The sequence below is a fragment of the Oryx dammah genome, unplaced genomic scaffold (assembly GCF_014754425.2).
Source record: "Oryx dammah isolate SB20612 unplaced genomic scaffold, SCBI_Odam_1.1 HiC_scaffold_23, whole genome shotgun sequence".
Classification (NCBI taxonomy): Eukaryota; Metazoa; Chordata; class Mammalia; order Artiodactyla; family Bovidae; genus Oryx; species Oryx dammah.
The window spans coordinates 18,676,248-18,697,776 of NW_024070207.1; the positions used below are offsets into that span (position 1 = coordinate 18,676,248).

General features: G+C 40.5%; 1 protein-coding gene across 1 annotated transcript in view; it reads right to left on the minus strand.

Annotated features, from left to right (window-relative positions):
* Window positions 1-1,377: 1,377 nt before the first annotated feature.
* LHFPL1 (LHFPL tetraspan subfamily member 1) overlaps window positions 1,378-21,529 on the minus strand; it is a 61,350-nt gene continuing 41,198 nt past the window's right edge. The window contains exon 4 of the mRNA XM_040265108.1: window positions 1,378-2,615. Within this exon, the coding sequence (XP_040121042.1) occupies window positions 2,434-2,615 (182 nt within the window). The 3' untranslated portion in view covers window positions 1,378-2,433. The remainder of the gene's footprint in view (window positions 2,616-21,529) is intronic.

Below are 21,529 nucleotides of genomic sequence, written 5' to 3' on the forward strand. Positions count from 1 at the left end.
AACATTACTTGGACTTTTGGCTAAAAGCAAATGTAGTATCTGTTCTTATCAGTATAAAATTATTAATAAGGTATTTTAATTCTGGTATGTAACAAAATATTCTAAATATCTTCTTTCAGATTAGCCCATCTGCTCCAGCCCCACAGTCACTGCCTTAGTTCAGGACCTGATTGTCTTACACCTAGCCTATTGAAATATCTATAGCCTCTCCCTATTTTCTTCCATTCTCCCAACATTTGTCAAACTGATCTTTGAAAAACACAAATATGTTCACATCACTTCCCTTTCAATGGCCCTCCTTTAGGATAAAATCCAAACTCCTTATCCAGGTTTAGAAGATCCCATTAATATTTCCCTTTGCAGCCTCAGCTTTTGCCACCTCTCTTTTCACACCTTTATTCGTCATTCTTGTGATGGAGCCATGTCTTGTCAAGTCTCCATGCCCTGCTTTCCATGTTCCCTTGTATGGTACACACTTAGCCTTTGCTAACTCTCCCTATTCATCTCTCAGACTCATCTTAGACATCATCTTTTCTAGAAATATTTCCCATGAACTCCTTCATCCCCAAATTGGTTTAACAGTGCCTGTATGTGAACCTTTAACCCCCACCCCTTCACTTATTAGCACTTAACATACTGTTTGACAATTATTTATTTACATGTCTGTCAATACCCTATCACATTTAGGGTAACTGTATCTTTATCTTTTTCCCCCCAGTACTTAGCATAGAAAGTGGCATATAGATAGATATTCAAAAAGTGTGTCCTGAATGAGTGATTAAATGAATGAATGAGCTCATGAATGGAGTATACACTTGAATTCACTTACCTCCATAAGGCCGATATATGGACCCTGACTGGCCCTTCTTAGGATGGCCTGTAACTAATGAGAACACTTTTTGCCATTTCTCTCCTTCCAAGTAGGGCTGTCCTGGACTGTATAAAAACCACGCTGCAGTGATTAAGAATAGAAAAAGATGAACTGGCCTTTTGAGTCACAGGCCGTCCCTAGTCCCTAAAACTGTACTTGTGGAACAATAGAGCTAGCCTGAATTAATTAAGGAAGAGTAGGGGAGATAAATTCTCTTCCTGAGAAACACCAAGTTCCTCACCATCCATCAGCCTTGAGCACAGATGGGATGGAGGCCAGGCCTAAAAATACATCAGCCCTAGGTGACATCAGGACTGTGTTCTTTTATGTCTAATTCACCCCAGATGGAAGGGAAAGCACTTGAAAGTCTTTGAAACAGGCAAAGAAACATGTATCATGCTGGGAATGACTATAGGGGCAAAAGGCCACTGTGGATTTCCTTGTCAGTGAAAATGAACTCTAGTAAGAATTTCTATAAGGAACCAGCAGAAACATCCTTGTCATCATCATTTTGAATTAGTATTTATTGAACACACAACAAATGCTAGTCTCTGCTCAGAACATCTGATGAAAACCATTCCTGTATCTATAAGGGACGAGGGAATACTTGCCACTATTTTAATGCCAGTCACCCAGCCAGAACACAAAATGAACTCTTTTGAATATTTTCTAAAGCATAATGAGGAAGGAATCTTAGGCTACATGCAAGCATCCTTGATTACTGTTTTTTTCCACTGGCAGTCGCTCTCCTCACAAGCTTCGTCACAACCAGAAAGGAAGAGAAGCAGGAAAAAAGAGGAAGAGTCAAGGCACAATCATGAGAAAGGCATAAAAAATTGGGCAGGGGCACTTCATAGATGTTTGCAGATGGCAACAAATATCAAGGGAGGACCAAAGGAATGGAGCAGTAGGAACCAGCCCTGTTCATCTAATGGCTCCTCCCTGCACTAGTGTTTTTGTTGTTGCTATTGATGCTGTTGTTTGGTCACTAAGTTGAGTCTGACTCTTTTGTGACCCTATGGATTGCAGCCTGTCAGCCTCCTCTGTCCATGGGATTTCCTAGGCAAGAATACTGGAGTTGGTTGCCATGCCATTCTCCAGGGGAATCTTCCTAATTCAGGGATGATTGAACCCATGTCTCCTGCATTGCAGGTGGATTCTTTACTGCTGAGCCACCTGGAAAGCCCATAAGTGTTTTTACCCAACCTTTAAGCTTTGGGGTAAGTGAGAGAAGATGCAGACTTCTGAAGAACTGCTTGATTGTACAGCTTTCAACTGAGGATCTTTCTTATTATTTTGTATTAAAGGGCACTTTGGGACTTGGAGGCCAGTGGGTACTCACCAGCTAGATAAACATTTGAGAGAATTATTATCCTTGGTGAATTTTGTAAATAGCCACTGACCCACTGATTTAAGGCAAAGTGAAAATGAATGATGAGTTAAAAAGCATACAAACACTGTGTTACATGACTGGCAAGTGGGTAGCAACTGGCCTAGTCTTAGTACTTCTTTTCAAGGCTCCCTTCCCTCCTCTTTCCCACCCTCTCCAATTCTGCCAGATCTCAAGGTTTGAGGCAGTGGTCAAGCTCCATGGTATAAGAATTGGTGTTTCTCATGATGCTCTCCACCAACATGACAGGCTTGGGATTTCTTCCAGCAAAGCAAGAGAGCCAGGTGCAAATCAACATGGCTGCAGCTGCGCCACCTCCAGCACAGTAATAGGCCCAGCCAAGCCGACAGGTACCTGTGGAAACAGCAATAGAGACATAAGTGTTAGATTGTCTTCTCATACATTCTCTTGGAGATGTTAAGGTTAAAGTGAGAGTAGGAAACAGTGAATGAGACTAGGCTCACTCTTTTCTCTTTCTTCCTTTGCTGATGGCCGGTATTAGCTTTAGCAAGAGGTTATAAAATGTTATTTTGTTACACATCTGTAACAGAATGGGGGTGGTGTGGGTAATGGCAGTGGTGGTGATGCTAATGACAATGATGACAAGAACAACTTGATCAAGTGTCAAGAACTATGTTAAATTCTTTAGACATATATCTCATTTAACATTCTAGTAACTATAGGAGTTAGGTACTCTTATTATCCCTACCTATCTTATACAAGATGAGGCAACCTAGGCACAGGTTTGTGGAAAATCACACAGATAGGAAGTGGTAGAATCAGGATATAAACACTTGCTCATCCTAACTCTGCAGCTTCGCACTTTTAACCACACTGATATACTACACTGCATGAACTGTTTTCAAAGAACTATATCCTGTATCATGGGGAAATTTGCAGGCAAAATCAAATAACTTGCTCCATGCCATGTGTCTCTATTCTAACCTAATCTTTCAACATCCAGGGAAGAAACATGCACTGGAATCAAGGCCAATCTTCTAAGGGGTAGTTTCAGTCTGAAGGATAATGGGAAAAGTCACCTGTTCACAAACATCCACCCCACCCATCATTTGTTCTAGCACAGGTAGATTCTTTCCTTTGAAGTATTTGAGTTTTTTCAGAGATCCATCAGAAAAAGTCAATGCCCAAAGAAAGAGAGCTATTATATCACAAGGGATCAGAGTAATAAGTAACTGCTAAAATCAAGTGCTTAAGCGAATAGGACTCCAGAAATTGGAGTAGATGCCCAGTGATACAAAATGGCAGAGGAATCCTGAGGAAAAAAAAAGTGGCTTTCACCTATATTACAGTCTTACAGAAAGCAAGTCCTGACTATAGTCAGTCAGTGGCGATGTCAAGACTGATTTTCAGGGCAATTTACATGTATTAATTGAAGTATAGTTGATTTACAAGATTATATTAGTTTTACATGTACAGCATTGTGGTTCAGTACTTTTACAAATTATAGTGTTAGTCACTCAATCATGTCCGACTCTTTGAGACCACATAGACTGTAACCCAACAGGCTTCTCTGTCCATGGGATTCTCCAGGCAAGAATACTGGAGTGGGTTGCCATTCCCTTCTCCAGGGGATCTTCCCAATTGAAGGATTGAACCCAAACCCAGGGATTGAGCCCAGGTCTCCTGCATTGCAGGCAGATTCTTTACCACCTGATCCAGGGAAGCTCTTACAGATTATACTTCCATTAAAATTTATTATAAGGCAATGGCTATAATTCACTGTGCTATACAATATATCCTTGTTACTTCTCTATTTTATACACAGTAGTGTGTATCTCTTAATCCTATACCCCTATCTTGTCATGCCCCCCTTTCCTAGTCCCACTGGTAATGAAGTTTTTATTCCATATCTGTGAATCTGTTTCTATTTTGCCATATACATTCATTTGTACTATATTTTTAAATTCCACATATAAGTGATATCATACAGTACTTGTCTTTCTCTGTTTGACAAATCACTAAGCATAATATTGTCTAGATCCATTCATATAGCTGCAAATGGCAGAATTACATTATCAATATTTTTATGACAGAGTAATAGTCCATTACATTGGGTTGGCCAAAATGTTTGTTTGGGTTTTTCCATAACATCATATGGAAAAAACCTGAACAAACTTTATATATATATATATATATATATATATATATATATATATATATACACACCACATCTTCTTTATCCTTTCATCTGTTGATGGACATTTGGGTTGCTTTCATATGCTTTTTATTGTAAATAATGCTACTATGAACATTGGGATGCATGTATGTTTTTGAATTACTGTTTTCATGTTTTCCTGATATATACACAGGAGTGGAATTGTTAGATCATACAGTCATTTTATGAGGACTCTCCAAACAGTTTTCCATAATATCTACAGCAATTGATATTCCCACCAACAATGTACAGTGTTCCCTTTTCTCCATGTCCTTACCAACATTGGTTATTTGTAGGCTTTTTTATGAAAACCATTCTGACATGTGTGAGGTGATGTCTCATTGGTTTGACTTGAATTTATGATAATTAGTAAATATTGAGTACCTTTTCATGTATCTGTTGGCCATCTGTATATCTTCTTTGGGAAAATCTCTATTCATATCTTCTGTCCAATTTTATTTATTTTTTTATTAAAATATAGTTGATTTACAACGTCATATTAGTTTCAGGTATACAGCAAAGTGATTCAGTTTTATTTTTAGATTATTTTCCATCATAGGTCATTAGAAGGTACTGACTATAGTTCCCTGTGCCATAAAGTAGGTCGTTGTTGGTTATCTATTTTACATATAGTACTGTATATTTTATTTTATTTTTATTTATTTATTATTATTATTATTATTTTTACTTTACAATATTGTATTGGTTTTGCACACATCAACATGAATCCGCCACGGGGGTACATGTGTTCCCCATCCTGAACCTCCCTCCCCCCCCACCATCTTCTGTCCAATTTTAAATTGGTTGTTTGTTTTTACAATATTAAGTTGTATGAGCTATTTTTTAATATTTTGGGTATTAATCACAGTAGGTCATGTTATTTGCAAGCATTTCCCTCCATTTCACAGGTTCTCTTTCTATTTTGTTGATAGTTTCTTTTGCTGTGCAAAAGCTTTTAAGTTTAATTAGGTCCCATTTGCTTATTATTGCTTTTATTTCTTTTGCCTTGGAAGACAGACACCCAAAAAAGGCAATGCTACAATTTATGTCAAAGAGTGTTCTGCCTATGTTCTTTCCTAGGAATTTTGTGGTTTTGGGTCTTACATTTAGATTCTTAATCCATTTTGAGTTTATTTTTGTATGTGGCATGAGGAAATATTATGGCTTTATACATAGCTATCCAATTTTTCAGGCACCACTTATTGGAAAGACTTTTTTTTCTCTGTTGTATATTCTTGCCTCCTTTGTCATGAATTAATTGACCATAGTGTGTAGGTTTATTTCTGGGCACTCTATTCTGTTCTATTAATCTGTCTGTTTTTGTGCCAGTACTATGCTATTTTGATTATTGTAGCTTTGTAGTATAGTCTGAAATCTGGAAGGGTTATACCTCCAGTTGTTCGTTTGTTCTCAAGATTGCTTTGGCAATTTTGAGTATTTTATGGTTCTATATGAATTTTAGGATTATGTGTTCTAGCTTGGTGACAAATACTATGAGTATTTTATTAGGGTTGGGTTTTAATATTTAGGGATTAAGTAGGGATTAAAAGATGCTTATTCCTTGAAAGAAAAGTTATGACCAACCTAGACAGCATATTCAAAAGCAGAGACATTGCTTTGCCGACTAAGGTTCATCTAGTCAAGGCTATGGTTTTTCCTGTGGTCATGTATGGATGTGAGAGTTGGACTGTGAAGAAGGCTGAGCACCGAAGAATTGATGCTTTTGAACTGTGGTGTTGGAGAAGACTCTTGAGAGTCCCTGGGACTGCAAGGAGATCCAACCAGTCCATTGTGAAGGAGATCAGCCCTGGGATTTCTTTGGAAGGAATGATGCGAAAGCTGAAACTCCAGTAATTTGGCCACCTCATGTGAAGAGTTGACTCACTGGAAAAGACTCTGATGCTGGGAGGGATTAGGGGCAGGAGGAGAAGGGGATGACAGAGGATGAGATGGCTGGATGGCATCACCGACTTGATGGACGTGAGTCTGAGTGAACTCCGGGAGTTGGTGATGGACAAGGAGGCCTGGAGTGCTGTGATTCATGGGGTCACAAAGAGTCGGACATGACTGAGCAACTGAACTGAACTGAGGGATTGCATTAAATTTGTAGATTTCTTTCTTTCTGTTGTATAGCCATTTTAGCAATATTAAGTTTCCTAATCCAAGAGCATGAGCTAGCTTTTCCATTTCTTTGTATCACTTCAGTTTCCTTCATCAATGTTTTACAGCTTTCAGAGTATAGGTTTTTCACCTCTTTGGTTAAGTCTGTTCCTAAGAATTTTATTCTCTTTGATGCAGTTTTAAAGTGGATTTTTTTAACTTTATTTTTCTGATAGTTCATTAACAATGTATAGGAAAGCAACAGACTTCTGTATATTAATCTTATATCCTGCAATGCTACAGAATTTATTTATTAGTTCTAATAGTTTTTTGGTGAATACTTTAGGTTTATTTATATGTTGTATTGTGTCATCTGTAAAAAGTGACAGTTTTACTTCTTCATTTCAATTTGGATGCTTTTTCTTTTTCTTGTCTAGTTACTATGGCTAGCACTTCCAATACCATGTTAAATAGAAATGGCAAGATTGGGCATCACTGTCATCTTCCTGAATTTAGAGGAAAGGATTTCAGCTTTTTACTGTTGAGTGAGCATAAGTTAGCTGTAGGTTTGCTATAACTGGTCTTTATTATACTCAGATACATTCACTCTATATCCATTGTGATGAAGGTTTTTATCATGAATGGATATTGAATTTTGTCAAAATTTTTTTCCTGCATCTATTAATCATGTAATAATCATGTGACTTTTTATTTTATTAATCTGTGTATCACATTGATTCATTTGTAAATACTGAAGCATTCTTGCTTCCCTGGAATAAATCCCACTTGATCATGGTATATGATACTTTTTATAGTTTGTTGAATTTGGTTTGCTAATATTTTGTTGAGGATGTTTTCATCTATGTTCATCAAACATATTAGCCTGTAATTTTCTGTTTTTGCAGTATCTTTGTTTGCTTTTGGTATAAGAGCAATGGTAAAATGAAAGTGTTAGTTGTTCAGTTGCATCTGACTTTGCAACCCCATGGACTGTAGCCTGCCAGGCTCCTCTATTCATGGAATGCTCAAAGCAAGAATGCTGGAGTAGATAGCCATTCCCTTCTCCAGGGAATCTTCTTGACCCAGGGATCAGACCCAGATTTTTTGCATTGCAGGCAGATTCTTTACCATCTGAGCCACCAGGGAAGAGTAATGGTGGCCTCATAGAATAAATCTGGGAGTATTCCTTCCTCTTCAATTTTTTTTGAATAGTTTCAGAAGGGTAAGTATCATCTTTTCATATGTTTGGTAGAATTCCCATATAAAGCCATCTAGTTCTGGATTTTTGTTTACAGGGAGTATTTTTGAAATTACAAATTCAATTTGACTACTAGTGATCAGTTGGTTCAAATTATCTATTTCTCCTTGATCCAATCTTGGCAGAGTCTATGTTTCTAGAAATTTTCTTTCTTCTAGTCTGCCTAATTTGTTGGCATATAACTAGGAATATCCTAGTATTCTCATTATTTTTTGTATCTCTGTGGTAGCGGTTATTATTTCTCCTCTTTCATTTCTTATTTTGTTTACTTGAGCCGTCTCTCTTTTCTTATTGGTGATGCTAGGTGAAAGTTTATCAATTTTCTTTATCTTTTTAAAAAACAGATCTTGGTTTCATTGATCTTTTCAATTTTTTTATCTTTATTTTCTCTCTATCTTTATTTTCTTTCTTCTACTGACTTTTTGTTGTTGTTGTTGTTCTTTTTTTTCTAACTCCTTAGGTTAGGTTGTTTATTCAAGATTTATTTTTTTTTCTTAACGAAGGCCTTTGTTGTTATAAACTTCCCTCTTAGAACTGCTTTTGCTGAATCTCATAGATTTCGATGTGTTGTGTTTCAATTTTCATTTGTCTCAAGTATTTTCTGATTTCCTCTTTGGTTTCTTCATTGACTCATTGATTTTTTAGTAGCATGTTGTTTCACTTACATGTGTTTGGGCTGGAAATGGAGGGGCTAGAGCTGGAGCCAGTGTGAGGTGGGACTTCTGCTCAGTGGCTGTTACCACCCTGTCAAGGATTGGATCTGATCCCATCTTGCTGGAGGAAAAGCTCTGAAGTCTGAGCTCAAGCTGACTCTGTTGCCTTTATGCATGTATTTTCCCCTCTCCCTAAACCAGGACCCTTGTCCCAGAGATGGAGAGTGCTAAAGTAAGGGGGCTTCTCTGCTCAAGTCAGCTGCAGACAGTGATTCAAACTGTCTCCAATAAGCTGCCTATATGGACGACTGAAACTGTTTCCTCTCTGCTCAGACAAAGCCTCAGATACAAGATCCCTTTGTTCCTCATAGCTGACTACTGCTCCAGCCTCTGCCACCCATGCTACCATGCCATATCACAAGGCAGGCAGGGCCCATGTGAATTCTCAGTGTAAATTGGGGATTGAGCTATAGTGGAATCCTCAGAGGTCTAGGCTGCTTCTGATACACTGCTTGAATAAGCACCCATGATAGCCACTGCTATTCTACCAAGACTTTGCCCTAGGACCTGATCACCTCTGTATCCCATGGTTGAGTCTTCTCCTTGGTTGTGGCTGCCCCAGATCCAGTGCTGCATTGTGATGTGGAGTGAGTAGGGCTGGAGCATTTTCTTGGTTTGGGCTGGGGCACAGCAAGGCATTCATGGGAAACTGGGCAGTCACCAGAGAAGAGCTCTCTATGCCCTGCCTAGGGAGCAAGCAAGCATGTGTACACAAGCACATGAGCAGAGTTCAGGCGTCCCACAACCCTACTCCACCACCCTTCAATAATCCCTGTGGTTTTCCAACCAGCCAAAATGGCTTGTCTCCTATACATAGGACCCCAGGACTGGGGACCCAATCTGTAACTCTCACTGTCTCCATCCTTACATTCTCCCTTCCCAGGGACTCAGGTCCTTTTCTTCCTTCCTATCAAATTACGTATGTATCTTTCATTTAGACTTGCTTGTGCAGGAGTCCTTTTGCCAGTTTCCAGATAATTTTCAGTGAGACTTGTTCCACACATAGTACATTTTTGATGTTTTTATGGGGGGGATGTGGTCCCCAAGTCCTCTCTCTTCACCATCTTGATCGATCTCCCCTCATGACAATTTATTTTTCAATAACCAATTATTTTCACATGGTTCCCACTGACTCTTAATTTTCTTTGTTTTTATTGTCTGGTTGGCATGTTATATAAAGAGTCTAAGATATCCCCAAGTTAGGCTGCTTTGCTTTTCCATTAGGGCCAGGCTAATTTATCCCTAATTTCCCACCTTAGAAATAATCTTTCTACCACCAAGGCATCACTCATGCTGTCTCTCTTGCTATAAACAGCTTCTTTCCTTTTATTCACCAATTCATATCTTCCCAAAAATACTCTTCAGGATTCAGCACCTCCAGGAAATCTTCCCTGGCTAACCCCAGTGAGCTCAAGTCACCTCAACCAGGTAGCCCTCCAGGAATTTATCTATATACCACTTACATAAGTATATCTGTTAGACAAAATGTTGGAATAAATATTTTCATATCATGTATTTTTCATTTACTCTTTACCTCATTCCAGATTGTTGGCTCAATAGAGTAAATATATTTGTTTCTTTTTTGATAATGCCCCCCCTGCTCTGTCAACAGTGGATGCTCAGTATGATTTAGCCTAACAATACTTCAAAGATAGATATATTTGCATTTTCAACCCTCAACACCCAAAACTATGACTTAAAACTTGAATTAAAATGACAAAACCAGCTATTCTATTTGTTTCTGGAATGTGCTATAAGGCATAAGCATATTCTGTTCCTTTTGCCTAAAATGTTTATTGCATGTGCATACATACATATACACTTCCCACCACTCTGTGTAGTCAATGTTCAATCATTCTTCAGAGCTCAACTCTGAATGTGAAAGAGAAGAAAGGAATCCAACTTTCTGAGTAACTGCAACATGAACAATGACAGAACTCTGGGAAGAGTAAAGTGAAAAATAACATCTTGAGGCAAGCAGACAATAGATCTGGTTCCCCAACTCCAACCTTGTCACACCTTCCTTTAGACACACACTTTTTCATTCACTCAGTCACTCAGTAAAAGTAGGAGGTTTTATATACTTAGGGTTTCACAGAGTGAAAATTCTAGAGAAGGGCAAACCTTCCAGTTTTGTCATCCTTACAAGGAAGGCTACAGGCTATATTGTACTTATTTCACAGACAGGAATTTGAGGCTCAATTTAAAGCCTTTAGAAACTCTCTCAGAAACAGCAGGTACAGGCAGGGATCCAGATCAAGTATCTTTACTTTCAATCTGGTTCTCTGCCCTCTATTGTTTTTCTCATCCTCCCAAAAGCCTCTTCCGGGACCCTTAATCTGTAAACCGTACAGAGGAGGATCCTGTGTCAATTTGCAGTAGACTCACTCACCAGAGCTTCTTTCCTAACCCCTCAAATGAAAATCTCCTGTGCTCATGTGACAGAGTAGGCAGGAGCCAGCTTTGTGGAGGGGCCACTGTTGGAGAGTTTCCTCCTCTCTGCAATCCTTCCAATCTAGTCTAGGCAGGTATCAGAAGTCTCAAGCTGCTGCTTCAGTTTCCTATCTGGTCACTCCCACCCCTATTGGAGGGGCAGAGCTTTTTCTATTAGGTCCATGCACCCTGGGGCCAGGGAAAGACTTGTTTCTGTAAATGAAAGGAATAAATGCATAGCATGCCATTACTCCAAAGCCCTAAGCAGGAAGAAAGCTGACACAGTGGGCAGCTCCAGAGTGAAGAGCTAGCTAGAAAGGTCTTAATAAACCTTATTGAAGCCAAGTCAGAACCAGGTATCCCTGGGCTAAAAGCCAACACCAAAGTGCCCCCATTGCCACCTGAAGTGCAGAATTTCCTCTCACAGAGATGCCAGTTAAGCCACAGAACAGCATCTAAGCCCAAGGCTGCTATCACACAGGAAATCAAAGAGAAATAGAAGAAATATATCTCCTATCCAATCCTCTCCCAACAACCCTACCTGTTATCTACCTGAGGGAACAGAGAGGTTACAACATTAGCATTGCAAACGAGGGGAAAGAGCAAACCTTTTAAGAACTACATTTCCAAGTTGAGAGATGCTGTCATTATTCACATACTCCACAGAAAGCTTGGACACTGGTCTCATGGCCTACAGAAGAACTTGTGTTTTCTGTGGAAGGATATAAAAGTAGGAAGCCGTGGGAATAAGCTACCACACTTTACCTCCAATCACCTTTTAGTGAAGCCCCATGGAACATCACCAATCCCTAAATTCTATTTCTTAAAATACAGTTGATTCTTCTATTCATCTGACAAATATTTATTAAGTATCTGCTATGTGCCATACATTTTGAATACATCATCTCATTTGATTCTCACAACAGCCATGATTATTTCCATTTAAAGCTGAAGATTTAGTAATCTCAGAAACTTAATTACTTTACCAACTTATAAGTGTCAGAGCTGAAATTTGAATGCCAGGATCCGTTTCAACCATGCCAGGAGAGTGGAATCAACAATACAAGTTATTATGGCCCAAGTTTTATGAGAAAGTATGATACCTTTGGGCTTCCCAGGTGGCGCTAGTGGTAAAGAACCCACCTGCCAATGCAAGAGATGTAGGAGACTCGAGTTCAATCCCCGAGTCAGGAAGATCCCCTGGAGAAGGGCATGGCAACCCACTCCAGTATTCTTTCCTGTAGAATCCCATGGAGAGAGGGGTCTGGTGGGCTGTAGTCCATAGGGTTGCAAAGAGTTGGACATGACTGAAGCAACTTAGCACACACACACACGCATGATACCTTCACCTAATTAATTCACTATTCTTGGTCTCAATTTCCTTTTTCTAAAGTGAAGGGAATTTTACTGGAGACATTTCTAAAGGCAGCTTCCAATTCAAATTTTCCATTCTATTATGAATATGATAATAGAATGAGAGACATACAAGTAAAAAATGTACATAATATCCAGGGAAAGAATTACTTGTAGCTGAGAGGATTTAGGTTCAGGTAGGGTTTTGTAGAGTAGCTAGCATTTCAACAAGACTTTAGTCATGAGAAGTGGGCATTCTGGGCAGGGGGAGAGGTTGGTGAGCAAAGTTACACAAGTGAGAATGCAGACCACATGGTTTGGAAACAGCACTCCATTCAGAGTCATTTCAGAAAAGAAGCTGTAGATGGCAAATAATGAGCTGAATCTAGACAAGGAAGGATCATGACTCTGTCATCTTTCCCACCAGGAGTGGAGAACAATGGTAATTTCTGATCAGATAATGATATGATAGAACAAAGTTTCTCATCCTTGGCACTATTGACATCTCAGGCTTTTGTCGTAATGGGGGTGGGTAGTGTTGTTCTGTGAATTGTAACACCCTGGCCTCTACCTATTAGATGTCTTCAACTTATCCCTGCTCCACTGAACTGTGAAAACCAAAAATATTGACAGACTTGGCCATGTCCCCAGGGTGGAGGTATTAAGAACCACTGAGTTAGAATTACATTTTGGGAGATTAACCTAAAAGCTCTATGTAAAAGGGATTGGAAGTAATCCTGTGCTACAGGCAGAGGCCAGTTAACCAGAGGCCACGGATGCTGCAACACATCCAACAATACGCAAAGCAGCCTCCCACCACAAAAAAATCATCTGGACAAAAATGTTCATATTTTCAAGATTGAGCAACTGTCATCGAGGTAAACACCACAATTTTATACTTTGTATTACCTCCAAAATGAATCTTGATGACTGAAAGATTACCCCAGAAGAATGGATTCTTCTTCCTTAAGAACAGCTATGCATGGTTCCTCACTGACCTGGCAAGCTGGCTGAAACTGGGGCCTGGTCAGCCTTGAGCATTCTAGTGTGCTAGCCCAGGGAAGCTGGGGAAGGTCAAGGAGAGAGATCTCATAAGGTATTGAGAAGGATCTATTGATTCCCTGAGAGTCAAGAAACTGGAGTCTTTGAAGAAATCTCTTAACCCTATAGGATCTCAGCTCTCTCACTCTTAAAATGGGAGAAAATAATTAAGTACCTTTGTAAAGATAGAGCAATAGGACGAGATGAATTTTTGAGATCACCTTCAGAAATAGCCAGGCTCACAGGTGCCCAGCCTTTCAGCCTGAATGCATGGACTGAGCCTGCATGCTGGAACTGTTCAAGGACCTGTGTCCCCAGAAAATACTGCAGTGAGTTGACATCACACCTGGGGATTGTATCTACATACATGTGTAGTTATCTGTGACATGAAAGACTGGGTGGCAGGATAGGGTGAGAGAAGAGGTCCTAACTGCAAATTAGCTTTATGCAAAGCTTCTAGATAAGCCTTGAGATAAGCCTGTTTCTTTTTGTGCTCTTCTGTATCATTTCTAACACCCTCTCTGTGAGTCATTCTATTCCAGTGTTGAATTTGCTGTGACAAGATCCCTCATAAGAGTTATTAAATCATCACTCAGCAGTGAGCCTGACATTTAAATCAAGAAACGTTGCCTTTTATTCCAAGCTGCAAATCAAATTGGTTTGGAGTTTGACTATTTCCTTTGATTCAGCATTAAGTTATGTTATTACATCTCCACTGTTTAGAGAACAAATTATCATTGTCTGCTACTTAAACTGACCCTCCTCCCTAGAGATCTAGTCCTATGCTTTTCAGGGACTTAGTGTCTGGCCAAATGTCAATGGTTCATGATGAGCAGGTGGGAAGTGTTAGCCATAAGCTAATGCTTTTCGTGGGGCCCAACAGTGGTGTGGGTGTCAGAGTTGGGAATAAGAGTAGGAATGAGTCTGATGGAGAATATTTCTCTGCAGGGGGCATGGTTGTAGTTCCAACTTGAAATCCAACAATGCCAGTGAAGTAATCCAAAGAAAAGAGTCTTCTTGGAGGAAGAGAAGAAAGGCATAAAAAGAGAATGTGCCCACTTTGGAAGATAGTTAGTTTCTTACAAAACTAAACATACCATATGATCCAGCAATCACACTACTTGGTATTTACCCAAAGGAGTTGAAAACTTACAGCCACAGAAGAACCTGCACACAGATGTTTATAGCAACTTTATCCATCATTGCCAAAACTTGGAAGCAACCAAGATGTCCTTCATTAGGTAAATGGATAAGTAAACTGTGATACATCGCGACGATGGGCTATTATTCAGTGCTGAAAAGAAATGAGCTTTCAAGCCATGAAAAGATGTGGGAAAACCTTAAATGCATATCACTAAGTGAAAGAAGCCATTCCCCAAAGACTACATAGTGTACAATTCCAACTATATGACCTTCTGCAAAAGGAAAAAAGATGGAGACAGTAAAAGGATCAGTGGTTGCCATGAGTTGCAGGAGTATGGGAATGACTAGGCAGAGCACAGAGGATTGCTTAGTTCAGTTCAGTTCAATCACTCAGTCGTGTCCAACTCTTTGCAACCCCATGGACCACAGCATGCCAGGCCTCCCTGTCCATCACCAACTCCCAGAGTTTACTCAAACTCATGTCCATTGAGTCAGTGATGTCATCCAACAAACTCATCCTCTGTCGTACACTTCTCTTCCTGCCTTCAATCTTTCCCAGCATCAGGGTCTTTTCAAAGGAGTCAGTTCTTCGCATCAGGTGGCCAAAGTATTGGAGTTTCAGCTTCAGCATCAACCCTTCCAATGAATATTCAGGACTAATTTCCTTTAGGGTGGTCTGGTTGCATCTCCTTGCATTCCAAGGCACTCTCAGGAGTCTTCTCCAACACCACAGTTAAAAAGCATCAATTCTTTGGCACTCAGCTTTCTTTATAGTCCAACTCTCACATCCATACATGACTACTCGAAAAACCATAGCTTTGACTAGACAGGCCTTTGTCAGTAAAGTAATGTCTCTGCTTTTTTTAATAACAGAAGATAGAGCAGTGAAATACTCTGTAGGATACTATTGGGTTGGCCAAAATATTCATTCGAGTCTTTTTCTGGAAGATGTTTTCCCAAATGAACTTTTTGGCCAACCCAAAATAGCGATGGATGCACATCATTATACATTTGCCCGAACTCATAGAAGGTACAACACTAGGAATGAACCATAGTGTTCAAACATGGGCTCTGGGTGATTATGTTGTGTCAATGTAGCTTCATCAGTTGTAACAAATGCACCACTCTGGTAGGGGTGTTGATAATGGGGGAAATTATGCATGTGTGGGAGCAGATAGTATATAGAAAATCTCTGTACCTTCCCCTCAATGTTGCTGTGAACTAAAACTTATTTATTAAAGTCTTAATAAAATGAGAGAGAAAGACTGAGGGAAGTCCGTCTTTTCGGTTTCTCAAGTCTTCCCTTTTAGAATCATTTGATCAGATGCTAAGCTCCTAAAAGGCTGGAGGAGGAGACAGAGAAGCAGAGATATAGAAAGAATATAGCAACCACTAACACCTTGAAAACTGATGAGGGCTAAATGAAATGGAATGGAATTTATAAATACATTAAGTTTTGATTTCACACGTGCTACTGCTGCTGCTGCTAAGTCGCTTCAGTCATGTCTGACTCTGTGTGACTGCATAGATGGCAGCCCACCAGGCTCCCCTGTCCCTGGGATTCTCCAGGCAAGAACACTGGAGTGGGTTGCCATTTCCTTCTCTAATGCATGAAAGTGGAAAGTGAAAGTGAAGTCGCCCAGTCGTGTCTGACTCTTAGTGACCCTATGGATTGCAGCCTACCAGGCTCCTCTGTCCATGGGATTTTCCAGGCAAGAGTACTGGAGTGGGGTGCCATTGCCTTCTTCGTTTACACATGCATATGTACTCAATCGTGTCCAACTCTTTACAGCCCCATAGACTGTAGCTCACCAAGCTCCTCTGCCTATGGAATTTTCCAGGCAATAATACTAAAGTGGGGTGCCATTTCCTACTCCAGGGGATCTTCCCAACCCAGGGATTGAACCACATCTCATGTCTCCTGCATTGGCAGGTCTGGTTCTTTATGACAAGCGCCACCTGAAAAGCCCTTGATTTGACACAAGAGTTGGCAAAAGTCAAGTTCTGAGAGCTAATACTTCAGGAAAAGACTTGCTTGTGACTTGAGATCAGTGGGGAAAAGACCTAGATATTAGTGTGGTAGAGGAGAAGCTGATGGAGACAAGCCTTAAGGTAGGGGAAGAAGGAATAAATTTGCTTTGAAAATATAAGCAGCTCCAGGGTGTAGAGAGAGGACTGAAATCCTGTGCAAAGAGAAAATACAAATTCCAGCAACTTGTGGAGTCCGAATGTTGGGAAGTGGTTGATGAAGAATGCAAAGAGAACCATATTAACAGCTGTTGTTTGTTGTGTGTTTTTTTTTTTTTTTGGTCTAATTTAGTCCAATAACCAGGAAATTTGAAAAACACTGCTCAAGCCTTAGGTAGGCAAAATAAGGGAAGGAGAGACTGCAGGATGTAGAAGGACCTGCAGTGGGAACCAGCATAGTGCTCTCAACCTCAGTACCCAGAGCAGAGGGATGGCATAGATATGAGCTACACAGGATGTCTGGGGCTTTCATAGCCTTCATCATATCAAATCAGGCTGCCTACACTGGCCCTGAGGGAAAGACCCTCAGCTACAGAGAGATACCTAAGTTTCCTTTGGAATTCCAAGGAGTAGTTTGAGAGGAGAAGGACTAGAGAGAGATCAAAGGAGGCAGTGAGACTAAATAAGACAATGAGACTAAAGGGGAAGGTGGAAGAATATGAGAAGAAAGGCAGGGGGAGTTTGTTCAGAGAGAACATTAGGAGAAGAGCAGAACACTTGAGAACACAATGCACACTGACTTGAGGTATTCAACAGACCTCTTCCTCATGAGGGTCCTATTTTTTCAAAGCAGACTCAGCTCAGGAAAAACAGGTACTCTCTCCATCACTGCAGCACCCTCTAAGCTTATGAGACCAAATCTTCAACCCACTGCCCCAGTTGCTGCTTGGTGTGTGTGGTTGGTGGACTAGGAAAGCAGTGAGGAAGAGGGCAGGTTTTTACTTGCTTACTCAACATATTTTTTTTCCATGGGGACCTGAATTTAGTGCTAAGCATACTGCTGACTTCATGGTCTCCATGAAAGTGAAAGTATTAGTCGCTCAGTCATGCCTGACTCTTTATGATCCCATGGACTGTAGCCCACCAGGCTCCTCTGTCCATGGAATTCCCTAGGCAAGAATACTGCAGTGGATACCCATTCCCTATGCAGGGGATTTCCTGACCCAGGAATTGAACGCGGGTCTCCTGCATTGCAGGCAGATTCTTTACCATCTGAGCCACCAGGGAAGGCCATAGGTAGCAGCATAAAAACATTTTTAATGCAGGCAAGGCCAAGTTAAATGAGTAGAGAACATTCTCTGCTAGATTCAGTACAGATGCATAATTGTCAAAGATAAAGCAAAGCCAGTGAATTCAAAGGTACCCACACCCACCACAGCCCCCAGTGAAAAGATACCCAAGCCATGAGAATAGCTCTCTTCTCACTAGCTTCACTGAATATGAGTATTAGTAGGAGCTTAGATTGGAAGCCAAGAACCTATGGAAGATTCCAGGAGCCTCTCAGGCTTCCTTGTTAGAGACGAAGGCAAATCAAACAAACAAGAAAACTTCTGAAAACTTCAGTAGTTCAGGTAACCATATTATTGCTAGTGTAGTGAGTAGTAAAGTCGCTCAGTCATGTCCGACTCTTTGCGACCCCATGGACTGTAGTCTACCAGGCTCCTCTGTCCATGGGATTTTCCAGGCAATAGTCCTGGAGTGGGTTGCCATTTCCTTTTCCAGGGGATCTTCCCAACCCAGGGCTCGAACCTGGGTCTCCCGCATTGTAGACAGATGCTTTACCATAGCCACTATTTGGCTGGCTCAGTCAGGTCTGCCAGGGAGGTAAGACATTCTGAGTTGCCAACTCCATCTTGGTCCAACCTGATGTTCTAAAAAAGCAAGGGAAGACCAGGGCACTTTCTAGAAAGTCAGGGTAGCACTCTGTAGAATCAAGTCCTCACAGTGACAGAGATTTGGTTGATTGTTTTCTTGTTTTTACACAAACTTCTGCTAAACAAATTGAGTCCTATTGAAATCTTCCCCACCACTACTGAGCATTTGATTCTCATCTGTCCTCATACTTTGCCAGCCTGCTTTTCCTATTTATATCATTTCTGGCATCACTAGCCTGCGGTCCAGCTACTCGGCTCATGTTTTTTATTCCACTGGGGGTGAGGAGAAGGAATTATGTCTCAGACCAATATAAATTATGCTACTGGGTCTTTACCAAGATTGACCCCCTACTTGCCCCTGAAAAGACCTCCATGTCACTCTGTGTTGTCCTTTGTATACTCCATCAACTACACTTAGGGTTCACTGGAGGCCCAGTGTAAAAAAAAAAATTCGCTGCCAATGCAGGAACTGTGGGAAATTTGGGTTTGATCCCTGGGTTGGGAAGATCCCCTGGAGATGGACATAGCAACCCATGCCAGTATTCTTGCCTGGGAAATCTCACGGACGGAGTAGCCTGGCGGGTTACAGTCCATGGGGCTGCAAAGATTTGGACATGACTGAAACAATCGAGCACACACAGCACACTTGGAGCAGCTTCTCACAAGAACTTTGGGAATTACTATAGACTAAAAGTCTCCGTCCCCCAAATTCCTATGTTAAATGCTAACGCTCAGTGTGATGGCCTTTGGAGTTGGAGCCTTTGGGAGGTGTTCAGGTCATGAGGACAGACCCTTAATGAATGGAATTAGTCTTCTTATAAAGGAGGAGAGCTCCCTTTCCCCCTTCTGCCATGTGAAATACAGTAAAAGGATGGTCATGTACAAAATAAGGAAGCATTTCCTTACCAGACACTGAATCTGATGACACATTGATCCTAGACTGGCCAACCTCCAGAACTGAGAGAAAAACATTCTGTTGTTTATAAGCTACCCAGTCTTTGGTATCTCTCATAGCAGCCCAAACAGACTAAGACACGTACTCTCCCCAAGAGACAAGTTTCTTTTTTTTTTAATTTAAAAAAACAGCTAAGGAAGTGTTGAACCTCTAACTCAGTATGAGCTCTGTAGGATATTTGACCTCTATGAATAAAAAATTAGCCCCTCTTCTCTAACATCTGCTCAATAGACCTCTTCTTGCATCCACCTGAATTTTCTCAGCTAATTAGGTCTGCAACTGGAATATAAATAGCTAATATTGGTCAAATGCCTCTATGTGCCAGGCACTGTGTTAAGCTCTTTAAACATGTTGTTCTCACATATGCAAGATCAACAAATCAGATGAGTAAAAGGGTACCAGAGACAGATGTAGAACAAGGAAATACAGTATTAGTGTGATGAGTCTTATGAAATAGAGTGACAAAGGGGTACAGATTAGGGGGGTCAAATCCAGTTTGAAGGGGGCAGGGTGTTTTCAAGAAAAAATAAAAAGGTAGGTGAGGAAGACCAGGAGCTGACAGTGGCTCAGATCATGAACTCCTTATTGCAAAATCCAGATTCAAATTGAAAAAAGTAGAGAAAACCACTAGGCCATTCAGGTATGACCTATATCAAATCCCTTATGATTATAACTGGAAGTGACAAATAGATTCAAGAGATTTGATCTGACAGAGTGCCTGAAGAACTGTGGACAGAAGTTCATAACATTGTTCAGGAGGCAGTGATGAAAATCATCCCCAAAAAGAAATTCAAAAAGGCAAATGGTTGACTGAGGAAGCCTTACAAATAGCTGAGAAAAGAAGAGAAATGAAAGGCAAAGGAGGAAAGGAAAGATATACCCATTGAATACAGAGTTCCAAAGAATAGCAATGAGAAATAAGAAAGCCTTCCTAAGTGAACTATGTGAAGAAATAGAGAATGGGAAAGACTAGAGGTTTCTTCAAGAAAATTAGAGATACAAAGGGAACATTTCATGCAAAGATGGGCATAATAAACAATAGAGATGCTGTGGACCTAACAGAAGCAGAAGAGATTAAGAAGAGGTGGAAAGAATACACAGAAGAGCTATACAAAAAGATCTTAATGGCCTGGATAACCACAATGATATGATCATTCACGTAGAGCCAGAAATCCTGGAATGTGAAGTCAAGTGGGCCTTAATAAGCATCACTACAAACAAAGCTAGCGGAGGTGATGGAATTACAGCTGACCTATTTCAAATCCTAAAAGATGATACTGTGTGAAAGTGCTGCACTCAATATGCCAGCAAATTTGGAAAACTCAGCAGTGGCCACAGGACTGGAAAAGGTCAGTTTTCATTCCAATCCCAAAGAAAGGCAATGCCAAAGAATGCTCAAACTACCACACAATTGCACTCATTTCACATGCTAGCAAGGTCATGCTAAAAATCCTCCAAGCTTGGCTTCAATATGAACTGGGAACTTCTGGATGTTCAAGCTGGATTTACAAAAGGCAGAGGAACCAGAGATCAAATTGCCAACATCCATCGGATCACAAAATAAGCAAGAGAATTCCAGAAAAACATCTACTTCTGCTTCATTGACTACACTAAAGCCTTTGACTGTGTGTATCACAAAAAACTGTGGAAAATTCATAAAGAGATGGGAATACCAGACCACTTTACCTGCCTCCTGGAAATCTGTATGCAGGTCAAGAAACAATAGTCAGAACCAGACATGGAACAATGGACTGATTCCAAATTGGGAAAGGAGTACATCAAGCCTGTATACTGTCACCCTGCTTATTTAACTTTTATGCAGACTATATCATACGAAATGCTGGGCTGGATGAAGCACACGCTGGAATCAAAATTGTTGGGAGAAATATCGATAACCTCAAATATGCAGATGACACAACCCTTATGGCAGAAAGCAAAGAGGAACTAAAGAGCCTCTTGATGAAGGTGAACGTCAAGAGTGAAAAGTCTGACTTAAAACTCAACATTCAAAAAACAAAGATCATGGCATCTGGTCTCATCACTTTATGGCAAATAGATGGGGAAACAATGGAGACAGTGAGAGACTTTATTCTGGGGGGCTCCAAAATCACTGCAGATTGTGACTGCAGCCATGAAATTAAAAGATGCTTGCTCTTTGGAGGAAAAGCTATGACCAAACTATACAGCATATTAA